Below are 17,077 nucleotides of genomic sequence, written 5' to 3'. Positions count from 1 at the left end.
TACATGTGTCACGTGGAACCGCTTCGACGTACCGTTTCGAGACCTACAAAACCGACAGATACACCTAGTTTCATTACTAAGTTCCGCTCGCCCGAAACACCATTCTGGAGGGGGTCTGCTGACACACTTCACTTGCGTTGGCTGTGTGAGTGCTGCACAGCCAACGCGACGCTCTACATTTGCTAACCCACCGCCGATGGGAGGTCGTTTTTGCTTCGAATGCCCTGTGAGGCTGCCTTCAGTCCTCTCGCAGACTGATTCACGGCGTAGTAGGCGAAAGTTGTTCTTTTGCGACCCAGCCTTATGAACGCACACTCCAGCTCGACGCCTTAGTGGACGTTACTCGCTTGTTGTGTTGTTGTATCTCGTTTGATCTCTTTTGGCCTGGTAGAGGTCCTGAAAGAAGCCGTGAGTCCTAAAGACCAAACGACGAGCCGGAAAAAGTCATTGCAGTACAGTAGCAGAGGCGCATCGATGTGTCTGTCATCGAGACACCAGCCGAACGAAGGGGGGGCCAGCCAACGTGCCAGTTGCATGCGGTTTTCTGTTGTGTGCTGCATGCCCTCCTCAAAGCTACACGAACGAATAAAGCCTCCTTGACGCGGACAGAGGAACTTTTCTCTATTCACATCGCTCTTTGAGTCAGAAACAGATTGAGCAGAAAACGCCAGAACACTTCATTGCCGGTGAAGGTTCCAGGCACGTCGCTCGTACTCCTTGCCTTCCTCAGGCATCTTTGCGAGCATGCCGACAGCGTAGTTAGTGTCTCAACGGTTTTCCTTCAGTCCAAACTCGTCTCGTTTTATTCGCATTTTTCCTTTGGCTGTCTGTGTAAATCGGCGTTTTGTTCCACTCTGAGTTGTTTTCTTCCCCGTGTCTCCGCTTTCCTCGCCTTGACTGTCGCGCCGCGCGCCAAGCAGCCGGGATACGCCTACGTTGTCGGGTAGCCGTATCGAAGCCCAGCCAATAGCTTCCACTCTGCGCCTCGCCGGCTTTGGGTAGCCCACTCGGCCTGGATGCGATTCAAGTTCACAATGGAGATGCCTCTCTTGCGCAACGCGCTGCGCGAATGAGGGTGAGGACCTGATAGTACGGCGGCAATCGTGGACGCTGGCAGCTTTGATACCACCGGTTGGCAGAATCGAACTCTCACGCTTCTGTCACCCAGCGAGCGGCAGGCGGCGCGACCGGGCGTCAGCGCTCCTCCGCGAGCGGGAGAGGGGTAGCACGCAGTTCTTCTCTTTGCGCAAGCGAAGAAACGCGCGAGGCCTATGGCGACAGAGGCGTTGCTGAAGCACGCGAGGGAGAGACGAAGGAGGAAGCGCGGAAAAACGACATGTCAGACAGTGCGGCGGCGGGGGCCGGCGGCCCCCCAAAGAACGCAAAGCCAAAGGCGAAGAAGAAAGTGAAGCAGAGCAACCGAGAACAACAGGCGGAGGAGACCAGGAGACACGCAAAGTCCGAGGAGGGTGAGGCGCGCGAAGCGGAGGAAATGGAGAGATCTCTGAAAACCGAGCGCGGGAAAATAGTGAGACCTATCACTTCCAGGCAGAAACGCGCGCCCGCCGAGACGAAGGAACACTGTGCTGACCTCAAGGCCACGCGCAGCGCCGGAAAGAAAGAGACCTCGAAGAAGAGCAAAGGCGAAGAGAAGGACAACGCAGGACACGCCCTCAGAGGGTGGCGCCCACGCGCACTGCAGAGTTGGCGCTCTCGTCTTCTGGTTCAGTTGGCAAAGAGAGAGGAAAAGCGCGCCCGCAGCTGGGACATGCAAGAGAAACCTTTCTCTGGCGGCGACGCGCTTCCAACCGGCAGGGCCTCCTTATCATCACCGTCGCCCGCATCCGGCTCGCACCAGGGCGAGCCGGATGCGGTCGTGCCGTCTTCTTCGCCTTCAGCCGATTCCCTCGACGACAGAGCGAGTGGCGCCCGGCTTGCCTCCTCTCGCGGGTCGCACACCTCTTGCCCTGCTCCTCTGTCGGTTTTGGCCAGGTCCTGCCCCCTTAGCCAGCTCGCCTCTTCCGCCTCCGCCGCACCCGCGAGCCCCTCTTCTTCTCCTCTTTTCTCGTCGTCGTCAAGAGATCCTGCCGCTCCTCATCCGTTCGCGTCGTTCGCCTACACCAGCGAGGCGACCGGGGCCTGGCGGCGCCCCCCTGCCTCCGCTTGCGGCCTTGGGGCGGCGCCTCGAAGGCGTCAGGAGTCTCCGTCAATCGCGGATGGCGGCGCCCTCGCCACGTGGACTCCCGGCGGTGAGAGGAAACGCGGCGTGTGCGAGAGTGAAGGGAGTGTTTCCTGCTCCCCTGGGTCTAGTGCGCACAGCGCGAAACGCGCGCGGACAACTCCGTTTCGGTCGTCGCTCTCCCCCGCCTTCTCGATACCCGTTCAGGCAGCCACAGCTGTCGCCGCCCTCCGCGGGAGTGCTCGCGCGCACCCGCAGGCAGGCGAGACGGCACGACCGGCTCCTCCCGCTTCGCAGAGTCCTTCTGTCTTCTCGTTCTCTCAGGCGGAAGCCCCTGTCTCGGGGTCTGCCCCTGGAGGCCTGGCATCCCGATCGTCCCCTGCGTCGCTCTCGGCGTCGTGCTGCGTGAATTTTGAAACTTCTTCCCTACTAACGCCCCAGTATTCGCTTGCGCCTGTGACCGCTTCATCATCGCCCGCATGTAGCGGCCTCTCCTCTGTGGTGTCTCCCATGAACGCGGATGAACACGAACGGCGTGGACGCACGGAAGACCTGCTTCAGGCAACCCGGGCTCCTGCGTATGATGGCGCGCGCACCCCTGCTGCGACTTCTCCTCCGCCGAAGAGAAACGAAATTCTTGAATTATGGGAAGAAATCGATCGGCGACGCACCATGAGTCCCGCCGACGTCGCGGCCGTCTTCGCATGCCCCCTCTGTGAGACGCAGGGTATGCGATTCCTTACTTCCCGATACGGTAAGTCTCGACTGCTCGCGAAGACGCGCGACGCTGTTTCCGAGTCTCTCAGGCGTCCCCTCCTGTTGAGCCGTGCCCACACCCCTCCCGCTGCACAGATGCCCGCTCCCGGTGCCTCGGCGTTAACTCAGAATCCGCTTCACTCAGACCCGCTCCAACGGTAGTAGAATAGGCTGCACAGAAAACCGAGGCTGCATGCAGACCTGCTGTCCAAGTAGAGCCCGTAGCTAACCGTACCGTCCGCCCCTCCCACCCCGCAGGCTCCCCCCTCAGACGCTGCTTTAACTGCCTGCAGCAGGCTCTGGGGTCTGGTGTGTCCTGTCGAGGAATTCGCAAATCCTCGCCTTGCCTGCCCGGTCTCTCTCGCTGGGTGATCTCTGCGCCTCGTACGTAGCGTCGTTCCTCCTTCTCCTTCTTCCCCGTTCCACGGCGCCTCTCTTTTGAGCGCCCTGCCAGATCAGCAGAGCAAATTGGCCGAGCGCGACGGCCAATTTGCTTTGCTGATTCTCTCGGCGTTGGCTTGGCCGTGTGTTTGTGTCGTTCAGATGTTTCCCTATCTGCCCTGTCTGTCTGCAGGCGCCTTTCTGGGCTGCGCGCGGTTCCCCGCTTGTCGCGGGAAGCGCTCGGGGCGGGAAGTGGAGCTCTGGCGAGCCGGTGGAGGCGCGCCTGGGCAGAAGAAGAAGACAGAAAAGTTGGCGCTGATGTGCGAGGTGGAGGGGCCGCGCGCGTTTCGCGTGCATGCCCAAGGCGATCCCGAAGTTGGCGAGCTCCTTCGCCTGGCGCTGCCCGCTGTCATCCGCGGCGCCGCGCGGGCCTTCTGGGAGGCGACGCAAGCCGATGCCTGCACGCCCTACGCAGAGAACTCCGTTCCTGACGTACTGAGGCCGCTCTCCTGGCTGCCTCGCGCGGATCGGCTGAAGAGTCGCCGCGAGCCGTGGTCTGAGTTCTTGCCTGCCGTCTGCCGCGCAGGCGAAGCCTCTGTCACGGGAGACCGTAAGCTGCCGACTCGCACGTGCGATGCACAGGCTGCCTGCGACTCCGCCCCCGCTCGCTGCTACGCCGCTGCCGCGCGTGCTGCTTCCCCTTGCGTTGATGAGGCGCTCCTGAGCACGCGGCTGGCGGAGTTGTCGGGGGGGGTCGAGTGGCAGGACGACGACGGAGCGGCGGACGAGACGCCGCAGCGCATGCAGCCCGCCTGGGACTGGACTGCAGGCTGGATCGAGCCTCCAGCGCGTCACCTCCAAGAAAGCGCAGCCGAGCTCGGGAGAGCTGAGGAGAGAACGGGAGAAGGAGGACGAGGGGCTGTGGGGGACGAGGACAGCGGCGCTTGCAAAGGACGCGCGGAGAAGACCGAAGACCGACATCAAGAACGCGGCGAACGGGGGCAGAGCGAAAGCACCGCTCCTCCGTTGGAGGAGGAGAGGCGAGCGACGAGCAAAAAAGGAACCAAGAAGCAAGGAAGGTCTAGGTGTGAAGGCGGCGGCGCGGCCGCCGCTCGCGCGGGCGGCCATGCTCGGGACGGCGCGGGAGAGGGAGGGCGGGGCCGTTCGGAGCTTGGGACTGGAGAGGCAAGCGGAAGTGACAGCAATTTGCATCGCGCAGGAAAGCCAGGAATCTCTGGCGGCGAAGCTGCGCAAGGCAGGGAAGTCGACGAAGCGAACGCGGCAGGAGAGACGTCGAGGTTCGCGCGGGACGAAATCTGTGCCCTGCCTTACTACGACGGGTGCGTCTTTCGATTAGAGGCCTACGAGTGGGTCATCGCGAGCCTCGTGGAACAAACTGGCGAGTGGTGTCAAGTCGCCCCGATCCCGGGCCTCTCGCTCAGATTCTTCAGAGACTACTACGACCCCGCGGGGCGACGCGAGAACTCGTTCTTCCTCGGCAACCGCCAAGTCAGTCTCGCCTCAGCGGCTGAAACTCATCGCCACCTCCACATTCAGACACCAATTTGTGTATATACATATATCTACTTTTATAGAGGTGTCTATAAAAATTCGTTTGTCTGCGTTCGAAGCCCCGAGCGGGCTGCGGCGTGCAGCATGGGTTTCAGAGAGGCATCCCAGATGTAGTTTGTGTCTTCTGTGCCTGAGATTGTGGGCATAGACGTTGAGAGGCGCTATTATTTGGGGCGGACATTCAGAGCGAAACTGCGACGCTACATGGACACACGCGTGCTCACGTCACCGCCTCCGTGTCGGGTCGTCCTTGCACAGACAGGCGCGAGCGCTCACCGAGTCTGAATACACCGCCTTATCGGCGCTTTCCCGTGACTTTTTCGCGATATAGAGACTTGGTTCTGCTTTGCAGGCCAGTGCATGCGTTCGCCGGTAGGGGGAGTGTAATTATGCTATTCAGTTGCGTGTGTCATTCCCGCCGTGTGCCTTTTGGCTGTGACTGTCTCTTCGTCCCCTCCCCAGACCGCGCTTGCGATTGCGAATCGGCGCCTGCCTCCGCTCCTCCGGCGCTCGCTCTTCCCGTTTCAACTCGACGGCGTCCTCTTCACTTTGCAGCGCGGCGGCCGCGCGCTCATCGGCGACCAGATGGGTCTCGGCAAGACGCTGCAGGCACTCGCACTCCTCAGCATTTACAGGACTTTTCCTGTCCTAATCGTCGTAAGTCCACGAAGCTGCTCGGCTCTCTCCTGCGCATGCGTGTATATAGTCGGCGAACACAACTGCGAAGGCATCTCGGGATTCAGGGCGGTGGAGGCGCGTAGCTGGTAGCTGGTATCCACGTGTCTACTTTTTGGAAGTGGAGTGCGACGGTTTGCCAAAGCTGCGGGACGGGGGGAGGGCGCAGATGCAGAAGAAGATGAGGGCTTTTGGCGGGGCCCCAAGCGATGTCAACTTGGAGGGTGATTCTTCTTGTTCTGGATCTGTCCGCATCACGCCATCCTCCTCTTCACATACATTCGAATATATATATATATATATACATATATGTATACATATAGGGATATGACTATGTGCGGTGTGTGGGGTGTAGAGTGGTTGATTCCAGTATATGTATTCCAGGTATGGGGCTGCTTTGGCACGATTTTTGTTCACTGTTTGGATCTTGGGTTTTTTTTCTCAGGTGCCGGCCTCCCTCCGGCTGGTGTGGGCGGACGCGATTGAGCGTTGGCTGCCGGAGCTCAGCTGCCCGCCCTCCTCTCTGCTGGTCATCTTCGGCAGCGACGATCGGCCTGCGCTTCCTCCCCATCTGCCCTCTCCTTCACCGTTTGCTCTATCTTCTCCGGCCTCTTCATCATCCGCTCTCTCTCCGTGTGCCTCGTCTCTCTCTCTATCGGATGCGTCATCGTCATCGCCGTGCGCGCCTGGGTTTTCCTCTCCGTCGCGCGTTTCCAGTCCCGTGTCTGCTGCTTCACCCGCTTCGCCGCCCTCTCCGCGGATCGTCCTCACGTCCTACGAGATGTCGCGGCGCCTCGCCGACTTTCTCACGCAGATGCGCTTCCAGCTGGTGATTGTGGACGAAAGCCACAAGCTGCGGACGCCCGCCAGCGCCGGCGCGGTCGCGGGGGCGGAGGCCGACATGACTCGGCGCGTGCTGCAGTTGATCAAAGCCGCGCCCTACGCTGTGCTGCTCTCCGGCACCCCGAGCGTGAAGCATCCCTTTGACCTCTTCAGCCAGATCGACGCCCTCCGACCCCCCATGGAGCCCAGCGCGTGGCGCGCCCACCAGGCCCGCGTCCGCGCCGACTGGCAGCGCTTTGCGCAGGAGGCCGCGGCCGCACCGGGAGCGCCCGAAGGGAACGCTGGGCCCGCGGGCCTCGGGGCGCGACCGCCAGAGGTGGAGCCCAAAGCAGGTGCGCAGACGGAGACGCCCCGTAGCTCGAAGAAAGCGGGTTCGGAGGGCGGCGCGACGGCGGTAGAGCCAGGCGGAGACCTTGAGCGGGGAGATGCGCTGCGACGCGATGCGTCTGGACAGAAGAAAGAAGGACTGGACGCGCGTGGCGGCATCGTGAAAGCAGAGAACAGAGCGGCTGAGGACGGGAGTCGCATGGAGGCGGTGAAGCCGGCGCAGGAGAGGCCAAAGGCGGCGTGTTGGGGCGGAGGAGCGCCCTTCCGTCGGTATGCCCATGAAGGCAATATTATTAGAGCTGACAAAATCCAGTTTGGAGGTAAGCGGCCGTCTAGATCTTTGCATTATTTTTCAAGGAGTATTCAAAAGTCGTCGGCTTTTGGGGAGCTCGTCATCGTACTGTATTATATTATTATGCAACAGACGTGCACTCCAAGAACTGTGTCAGGGGCGCGCCTATGTCGTCGCACAATACATTCGTCTGGCTGATTCCGATCCTTGACTGCTTCCTTCAGCCCCCGCACGGCTTCTATTCCCGGGGCTCTCTCGCAGGCTGGTCGGAGCTGGGTGCGGATGCCGCGTATTCCCTCGCAGTTTTGTTTTCTGGTCTAGGGGGTGTAATTTACCTCTTTCTCGAACTCTGCGTGTATCGCGGCCTACGTAGGCTTCGTGTGTCTCTTACAGAGGAGTACTGTACCTCCGTGCTCACCTACGGCAGTCGCAAGCGCTATGGGATTTCGGCGCGCAGCTGGGAGCTGCATCTGCTTCTCAAGTCAGCCGCACTCATTCGCCGCAGGCAAGGCGCTCGCAGCCGCCACTCGGGGCTCTCCTTCCAAGTCACAAACACCCGGCAAGCAGGCTCCGCGGCTGCGTCTGGAGCCCCGTGCGAAGCCTCGAGAGACTCGAGAGGGCTGGAGCCTCGCCCTGCGTCGCCGTTTTCTGCATCAGGCGAGGCGGAGGCCGAGCCAGGAGGCGAAGGCGGCAAAGACCGCAAAGGCGAGACGCTGAGCTCGATCGCGCACCGGCGGCTGGGAGACAGGGGAGGCTTGACTGGAGATCATCGAGAAGCAGACGGCCCTTTCGAGAGAGATGCGGAGAGTCACAGCTGCATGAGCGAGCGAGCGGGGTTGGAGGCGGCGGCCGCGAGCCAAGGCGAAGACAGTGAAAATCGTGCGGAAGAGCTGGCGGCGGAAGGCAGCAGCAGAGGTCAGGATTTTGAGGGCGACGAAGGCCACTCTGGAAACGATGAGGACGCATGCCGCCACGCTGTCCCGCCTCCGTGCGTTCGCATCCTGCAGTCTCTTCAGCTGGCGAAGGACAATCCCGCGGTGCATGCCATCGCCACAGCCACAGTCCTGCGCCGGCCGCTTTTTGCGGCACTTTTCGAGGATGTGCAGGCTGTCTGTGAGACTCGGCGGCAGCTCGCCAAGTTGCGCATCGCGCAGGAGACTGAGCGCCAACTGCGTCTCCCCAGCAAAAAGGTGAGAGGGCGGAAAGCGGGTAAGACCTCACAGAGCGCCGCGGCAGTCAGCGCTGACGGGCGCCAGGGCGGGGGCAGGCAGGACCACGCCGAGGGAGCGAGGCCTGCCAAGGGACAGGCGGAACGAGGCGAAGCTGCCGGCGTTGAAGGCGAGCCGCGAGGGGCGGACGGGAAGAGGAAACAGAAGAAAGGGAAATGTCATGGTGAAAAGGACCGGAATGGATCGAAGCCGACCGGCGAACAGGAATGCGAAGGCGAAGGAGAGGGCGGCCTGGTGATGGGCTCGCGCGTAGAGAAGGCCCCACAGGCACAGGTGCACGCGGCGTGTGGCGATGGGGGAGAAGGTGTGAACGGGCGAACGAGGAGACATGGAAGTAGTGCAGATGCGGTCGACGCAAGAGGAAAGACGAGGCAGACGAAACAGCAACGCGGCGGCACTCCTGGCAGTACAGGAAAGGCAGAGGCGAGGCAGTCTCCCTGTCCGGCGGAGACGGCCGGCGCCGCGTTGGCGGAGGAGGCGTCGGGAGACGCGACGGAAGATGAACCTGGTGTTGAATGGGCAGCGAAGCCTACAGGAGAGCCCAGCCCCATGCCGGGCGCACAGTCAAAGCGTGTCAAGTTGCCCGCAAGCGCCCGGCGACAGACTGCGAGTACAGGGGCGTCTGGGGCTTGTGAGCCTCCAACTGAACCTCCAGACGGAGGCGAGAGCGAGACGTTTGACCAGAAACCGTGGGACGACGAACTGGAGGCGTGTGGAGGCGAGGGTCCGGCAGAGGTGGCGAAGTACCGCAGCGCGGTTGACAAGCTCGCGAGCGTCCTTTCAGACAGCATCGACCGCTGGACGGTGAAAACGGAGGCGGAACGAGTGGGACTCTCCAAAGTCGAGAGCGCGCTGGAGTGGATTTACGAGAAATTCCTGAGAGACGAAGACCTGGACAACGAGGACGACGGGGTCGACGACGAAGGTACGCGTTCAGCCGTTCAGCCACAACGCCGACGCGTATGCAGCAGGTGGAGTCGTCACATCTGTGACTTTCCGCGTCTGACCTGTCTCGCGCGGCGCGACCTTTTTCTTGTCTGTATTTACGATTAGACCGATGTCTGCGCGGGCGGGGAGGGGGGAGGTGGGGAGCTTTGGTTGGCGACGGAATGTGACGTGGCCTTGCAAACGCTGCGAGTGGCAAGGTGGTCGCACCAACCGGAAGGGAAAGAGTCGTGCCCTGAATCGACGGCGGGGCTGGGTGCGGTGTAGTTCCCTCATGGCGTAAATGGGCGACAGGGCGGGCAGGTCTTGCCTGCATTGTGCGAGGATCCGTGTGTGGAAATGGGAGGCTGAGTTGGTCGTTTTGCAGGCACACCGCCGCGCATGCGCCGTGGTTTGTCTTGTGTCTGTGTGTGTGCATGCAGGTGACGATCACTCAAAACTCGTCATTTTCGCGCACCACCGGCGCGTCTTGGACTCGCTTGAAGAGGGCCTGCGCGCCTACCAGCAGCGCACACGGGCGCGGCGAGCCGCCCGCGCCGCCAGCGCAAAGACGCCACGACGGCCCGAGCGGCAGAGGTCGCAGTGGAACGGAGTCTGTGAACACGCAGCTCAGGCCACCGACGGCAACCACAGCTCACACAACGACGAGGGCGACAGGCAGGTGGCTGCAGGCGGCGTTGAGACCAGCGCGTCTTTCGAGCTGATTCGCATCGACGGCAGCGTGACGGAGGAAGACAAACTGAAACGGCGAGAGAAATTCCGCAGCTCCCCGCGCTGCAGAGTCGCGCTTCTCTCCGTCACCGCGTCTAGCCATGGAGTAAGTCGTCGCCAGTGGCACCCGAGTCGAGTAAAACGAACGGTAGGCAGAAAGGAATCGCGAGCCCGCGGATCGAAACCCCGGGATTAGTCCAGAGCCGAACTTGCTCTGAGCAAGCGCCCGCGGCAGCTGGTTGACATTGAAGGATAGCCTGTCGCTTAGCGGCGTACGCTCAAACGCCGTGGACAGCCAAGGCATGCTGCCGGCTTGGGAATCAGCCTATATGCGCATAGGCACAAACGCATACATATGCATCTATATATATATATATATATGTGTATGCTAGTGTGTATAGCAGCGCCTGCGTTATTGTACACGTGCGTATCAGTACACACGTGAAGATACATGAATATGTGCAAGTGTCGCCAGTCAGCTGCTCGCAGGCGGAGCTCGTGTCGTCGGTCTCCCCTGCATCAAGAAGTCTACAAACCTTGAGGCCTCGCGAAGATGCGTCGCTTGGCACGAGTGGAAGTCGCTTGAGGGCACGCTCGCGCAGCTGTAGGCGTCGTCTACTTTCTGGAGTCTGTCGAGCGGACGCGGTGATGATGACGGGTTGACGTGTCTGAGGCAGGTTTCGGTTTGTTCTGGATTTTTTCTTCAGGTGGATCTCTCAAATGCCAACGTGTGTGTGTTCGTCGAGCTGCTCCCTGAGCAACACGAGCTTCTCCAGGCGGAGGGCCGCCTCCACCGCCGGGGCCAGCGACGGCAAGTAACGACGTTTTTTCTGCTGAATAAGTTCCTAGGCGACTGCGACGCAGCAGATGAAGAGGAGGAGGGCGCTCTCCTCCCCAGCGAAAGACCTGCCGGCGAACCCGAGAGCAGCGCGCGCGAACGGGCCCCTGACGGAGGCTCCTACCCTCTAGAGGAAGGGAGAGAAGCGGAGACCGAGGACGCGAAACAAGACGCTGCGGCCGACGGATTCGCAGGCGCGGAGGCACATCCTGAGCACCAGCGCGAGAGGGGGAAGAAGACCCCGGGGGTGCTTGGGGCGGTGGTCCGGAGACCGGGGAGGCCAGGGTCCTCTCCCGGTCCTGCGGCTGGGTTGTCGTTTCGTGGGGCCTCTGTCGTCTCCTCTGCGCCCTGCTGTGCGTCTCGCGCGTCGTTCCCCCAGTCTGTGGCCTCTCCGCCTGCTGCACCGCAGACGCGCGTGCTGCTCCGACAGTTTCGGCGAGAGGTACAACGTGAGAAGCGGCGTTTGCTCGCGGAGTGCGAGCGCGTCGACCTCTCGGCGTGGCAGCGCTACTCGACTTGCGCCGCTGCAATTCACCACGTCGTAGACGGCCCGACCCGCGCGGCAGAAGGAGACGCGTTCCCCCTCAAAATTCACGCAGAGGCCTCGTGGGCCGCGGGGGGCGAGACCCCGCCCGTGGAGCCCAACAACAGGTGCACACCCCTCGCCGAGGCTCTGCGGCGAGACGCTGCCGTAGGGGCCCCAGAAGCGGTCTCAGAGGCGGAAACCCGCAGCGGCGGAAAGCGACTGGAGGGAGGCGCCGGAGGGTTTCAGGAACGCAACGCGGGCGCACGCGAGGAGACAAAAGCGAGGCGATGCTCCAAGTCGACAGAAGCAGCTGGGACGAGAGAACGCGGAATGGCAGCTGGAGGCGAAAAGTCGTCGAATGGTGGCTCTAGTCAGGATGCCGACGCTGGGGACGCGCCAGCGGATAAAGCGTGTGCCGGTCTCGATGTGGCACCGGCTGCACAGCCGCACGCACCAGCCAAGGGCCTGACCGGGACACAGGACTTTCTGAGTCTGCAGGCGGAAGAAGAAGACAAAGCGTGGGGACTCGCGGCTCTGGCTCCCTCCGACCTGCGGTTCATTGTCTCCCCATACACTAAGCGCGTGCATCTGCTTCGCGTCTTGAGGCGCGTTGCAGGCAACCCCGTCGCGGATTGCCTCGCAGACTGCGCGCATGTCGCGGGGCACCGTCGGCCGGGTCGCCTGCCGTCTCCCGCGTGTTCTCGCTCGACGGTATGTTCCTCTTCTACTTCAAGCTCTTCGTCTGCCCCCGTGGACGAGTCCGCGGCCCCCAGTCATGCGCGCGGTGCTTGCGAGCGGCCGTCGAACGGAGCTTCGGCCTCTGCGTTGGCCCCGCCCACGTCGGTCAGCGTCTGCTCAGTGACGAACGGCACGTTGGACATGTCGCCTCAGCCGGCCGGGGCTCCAGGACCAGGGGACTGGGCCGCGGCGTGGGGGACAGAGGGCCTTTCGCCTGACGCCGAAGGTCCTCTCGCCGTCGAGCCTCTAGGCCTCTGTTTTCCAGCGGAGGTGCTGCAAACGTTGCAGGGGTTTGTCGCGGGCGCTGCAGAACGCCAAGGTGACTTGTGTCACCCTGCCTCATGGGGCATCGTGCCTGCGTGTCCGCTCTCGTCGGTAGCGTCTTCACCTTCTCCGTGCGATTGCTCGGAGCACGGGCCTACCACCGGGTGGAAGAGGCCTTGTGAACCGCGGCGGTGGCGCGCAGAGCATGTTTTGCGGCACTACGCTGCAAAGTTTTACGCAGAGTATCTCGGGTTGACCTCCTATCAGCGCCGCCAGGTGCGGCGGGTCTACGCGCCCCTGGGCGTCCGTGCGTGGCTCAGTTCTGCGGCGCGGCCCGCGGGCGCCTCGCACTCAACTTCCGCGGCTGCGGGCTGGCTGGGCGGCGTCTGTCCGACGCAGGCGTCTCGGAGTTCGTCGCCGTTTCCTCTCTCGGCGGATCCCCTGACTGGTTTGCCTAATTCCGGCGATGGACTAGCGGCGTTTCTGCCAGATGGTTTGCCATGCTCAGGCGACAAGCCTACAGGCGCCGGCCGCGCCGAGGAGACTGGGGCGTTGCTTCGCCGGCCCCCTCGCTTTTTCCGCGACCTTCCGCAGGGCTTCTTTCCCGGCGCAGTGCTCTCAGGTCTCCGCGCAGGAGGCGCGCGGGGCAACTCACAGGGACTGTGGGATGATGCAATTTGGGGGGCGTGTGCAGGGGAGGCAGCGGCACTTCCTGCCGCACCTCTAGTCGCCTCAAGATACTACGCTGCGCAGCGCGGTGCGGTGGCGGAAGGGGACGCGCCCCGCGGGCCCGAGGCTGCGTTCCGCGGAGCCTCGTCCCAGACCCGCAGACCCCCGGGGGCCCCTGGGCCGTGGAGGACAGGCAGCGCAGGAGACTGCGGAGAACGAGATAAAGCGGCATCAGGCGAACGCGCGGATCCGTTTGACGGCGTCTGCGCACCTGAGCCAGACCGTGCGCCGCTCTCCGCGCCCGCCGCTGCAGTTGACGGGGGCGGCACTGGGTCGCGTTACTTCGCCGCGGAAAAATCTGAGGGTGGCAGGGGATCACGTCTGCGTGATGCTACCTCGACGCAAGGCAGCCAAGACACGCTCGAGGGTGGAGGTGCAGAGGGGAGACAGGGCGGCCGAGCGAAGCGCGTTCGCGGACGACAGGCGAAGACGGGCGAGCGGAGCGAGAGTGGCGCCCGGGGGCCTACGACTCAAACCAAGAGACAGCGCAGCACGGAGAGCCGGAGCGCAGTTCCCGCCCCCCGCTGGGACGAAGATGAAGAGGACGAAGACGTGTACGAGGACGAAGCAAGCGCGCAATCACACGGAAGGGTGCCTGGCTTGACCGCCTCACAAGATCCTGCGAGAGGACCACCTACTTTTCTTGCTGCGTGGCGCCGAGACTCAAGCGCGGCTTCCGCGTTGACTACTCGCGGGGGCGAACGAGCGCCCACAGGCACAGGGGCAGGGCCGTCGCTAGCGGGGACAGAAAGCGTGCACGAAGGAGAGGCCAAGGCGGCAGAGGAGGCGGCTACCCAGACGACGCCAATGAAGCGAGAACGTATGAGTGGAGGGTCGGACGCCGCCTGTTCCCCGTCGTGTTCTGATGACGCGTCTTCCTCAGCTCCTGAATTGACAGAGGGAGCCAGTCAACGCGCGCGCTCAGAGCCTGTCTCTCCTGAATGTCTTTCAGAAGAGGGCGTGGAGGCGCGGCTTCGCTCGGGTTCGTCCCCCGCGTCCCCTACTCTGCCCAGCTCTCTCGCCGGAGTTGAGCGGGCCTCTGCCGACTCGACTGGAGGCGAAGGAATCGCCGCGAGTCCAAAGGCCCCGGAAGGCGCCGAAGAGGCAGGAGAGGACAGCACTGCCTGCAAAGTCGGCTTCGTGCGGGCTCGGGTTACCTACAGTCGCCTGGGCTCCTCCCCTGTCACGTACTACCAGCCCGTTCTTCTCCCCCGTCCGGCGCCTCCCTCGTCCCCGTCGCCGCCAGCTGGGCAGCCGCGCATCGGCCGGTCGGAAGAAGCCGGCGCGGAGACATGCGCGAGCGAGGAGCCAGGGGATGCTGGACGAAGCGCGGCCGTGTACCGCTCTTCGCGTCCCCGCCTCCTCTGCCTGATGTGTTCCCAACCTCTGGTGGCAGTCAGCACGACGCGCAAGTGGACGAGGCGGAAGACGGCAGCCGACCGTGGAGGCGCAGCAGCGGCGTCGCCCGAAGCTCCCTTCAGTGAGCCGTCTACACGCACTGCTCGCGCGGGTCGCATCACCTGTAAGGGCCGCCAGAGGAAGCGCGCGACGTCGGCAGGGGTCACGCCGTCTGAATCGGATGCTGACGGGGCGAACGCAGCGGACGCAGACTCGGAGGGGGAGACGCAGAGAGGTGGGGATGCGGAGGGGGCGACCGAGACCAAGCCGCGTGTCGTCGCGAAACAGCAGAAAGAAGGTACCTGTGAGGAGGTAGTAGGAGACGACGATATCTGTTTTTCGCAAGGCGCGCGACATCAGCAGAAGCTAGGGGCGCGTCGGCGTAAGACCGACAGTGGGGAACGCGACGGGGATCGCCAGCTGACACACGAAACAAGGCAAACCGAAGAAGACGAAGGCGAGTGGGAGGCATACATCAGTCAGGAGTGGGAAGTTCGGTGCAGCGACAATGACTTGTTCTGCAGTGGGAGCTGCAGAGCTGCGTTCTTCGCGCGCAAAAACGGTGACAGTTTGCGACGACAGGTGAGGGTCGGTGTGCCGGAGGGGCATCTGTCGCGGGTACAGTGCATTCGCAGGGCCTCTACTTTTGTGTGTGCCCACATGCATCCGATGCAGTCATCGGCTCGCATCAGCTCGTTGTGCGAAGAGTTGGCTTTGGCATCATCGGTCTCTCCGCCAGCCGCCGTGAGCCCAACCGTGAGCAGACCCGGCGAGTGCGATACAGAGTTGAAAAGATACCGGCACAGGGGCAGATCTGGGGCGGGTGGCGAGTTGGGTATCAGAAAGGAGGCGGACACAGACTGAGGCATTACGCTTTCACCTCTGTGATGCTGGTACGTGTGGCGGCGTGTCAAAGCATACGATCTAAGCAGTGCAGAGATCGGGTTGTTCGTCTGTCGCGTTGTTCCATGTCACGGACGAGTGAAAACTAGGCGCGAAAGCGCGCGGGGAATATGTAAAAGCATGTCTTTTACACAGAGGCGACGAGTCATGTCTGCGAGGAACGCGACGCCTTGAACTTCCCGCTTTCGGTCGGAGAAGGTGAATAAGGTGGCCGCCGAAGCAAGATGTACGGCAGCAAGCTAGTCGCGGACAGCGCGAGTGAGTTGTTTGATGAATGTTTTGTCTGCAGGTTTTTCGATCCGATCGTGGTATATGTAGCAGCTGCGGCGTGGACTGTGTAGCGTTGCTTTTGCGCGTGAGGAGCTTGCGAGATGAAGGACGAGACGCGGCGGAAATCGGGGCTTTCATTTGCTCGTACGCACCTGCAGTAAGCATGCGAGACTTGATGCGCCTATCTACCTCCGACTGTCTCAGATATTGGTGCCTCTTTTAGAGTCGGGCATCATGCGATGTCCGCTCTCGTTATAAAGCCTAACGGCTGTGGCGAGCCTCCAGTTGTGACATCTTGCGTCCTTCACAGAGGTCCTCCTTGTTCCCGTGAAGGGCTGAGTAGCTGGAGGCTGCTAAAGCAGTCCTCTCCGTTTGCCGGTGTTGAGCGTTTACGGTCTAGCCGCACGATTCACTCACTGTCATTCAAGGCGACGGTAGTTTTGTAGCACCCATCTCCTTTTCTACGTACGATGGATTTTTCTTCTAGCTCTGCTGCGTCTTGTCTCCGTGCAGTTCAGGGCCTTTCCAACTCTGCGTGCGCTGCTTATACGCGAACCGATCGATGGCAATGTCTGGCATGCGGACCATATAGTTCCTGTGCACCGCGGCGGGGGGCTCTGTGGACTCACAAATGTGCAAACTCTCTGCCGGTGAGTATATATATATATATATATCAGTGTTTGTGGCTAACAGAGAGAAAAAGCGACAGGGTGGCGCGGTTGACGCTCTTTCCTTCCACGTCCAGGGGGGCAATTCCGAGACCCGTCTCACGATTCCTGGCCTGTCTTCGTATACACATATTTTTCAATCGTAAATGTCGCATGGTGGCTCGGGAGCGCCGCCGAGGGGAAGGCGTACCAAGAAACTGTATGACACTTTGAAGGCACTGCGTCATCGGTGCTGTATGCACGGACGGAGTAGAGTTCTTTGCTCTTGCTGGGGAGTTGTGAAGTTCGTTTTCTTTAGGCGTATCAGCGACGCCCACAGCTGTTCTTACGTCGGGTGATAGCGCCGGCGACTTTGCGCTAAGTCTCTGCACGGCGCAAGACATATACAAATGGGGCTGTTGTAGCGTCTACGCGCCTGTAAAGCGTGCGTGCCCAGTGTGTATTCGTGTGTAGGTGTTTGCCTGTGCGTAGCTCTTTAACTTATCGATGAGTGCTTGTATCGTTGCGCCGTGCATATCTGTTCCGGTTTTTTCAGGGCGTGCCACCAAGTCAAAACTAACCAGGAGGCCGCGATGCGAGCTCATCGAGTCTGGATGAGCCGTTTCGCAGGCGGCGCCGTGACTGGTGGTACCGTGCACCGAGATGAGCCTACTGATGCTCTGTGAGCGCAGCCAGCTGTTCTGATCCCGAGTGGCAAGGAATTTCCTCTAGAATTTGTTCAGGGCTCCAGCCTGCACCTTTCTCACAAAGCAGTTGGAAACACTCTACGTGCAGCAGGCGAGAACAGCTCCTCCAGGCACCTGGCAGGCCGGCGTGAGATATTATTTCGCTTG

The 17,077-nt window shown here is 61.8% G+C and overlaps 1 protein-coding gene across 1 annotated transcript; it reads left to right on the top strand.

The window, feature by feature from the left end:
* Nucleotides 1–1,336: 1,336 nt before the first annotated feature.
* BESB_007520 (uncharacterized protein) lies at nucleotides 1,337–16,909 on the top strand (the record flags this gene model as incomplete). The annotated part of the gene is made up of 10 exons (XM_029359506.1): nucleotides 1,337–2,933; nucleotides 3,510–4,825; nucleotides 5,351–5,545; nucleotides 6,009–7,053; nucleotides 7,419–9,179; nucleotides 9,622–10,016; nucleotides 10,618–14,985; nucleotides 15,596–15,733; nucleotides 16,090–16,226; nucleotides 16,780–16,909. 10 exons carry the CDS (start codon nucleotides 1,337–1,339, stop codon nucleotides 16,907–16,909), a joined length of 11,082 nt encoding a protein of 3,693 aa, XP_029222419.1.
* Between the last annotated feature and the right edge of the window lie 168 nt (nucleotides 16,910–17,077).

The sequence above is a fragment of the Besnoitia besnoiti genome, chromosome I, assembly GCF_002563875.1.
Source record: "Besnoitia besnoiti strain Bb-Ger1 chromosome I, whole genome shotgun sequence".
NCBI classification, from domain to species: domain Eukaryota; phylum Apicomplexa; class Conoidasida; order Eucoccidiorida; family Sarcocystidae; genus Besnoitia; species Besnoitia besnoiti.
Note: the sequence above shows the minus strand (reverse complement) of the source record. Positions and strands in the feature narration are given on the sequence as shown.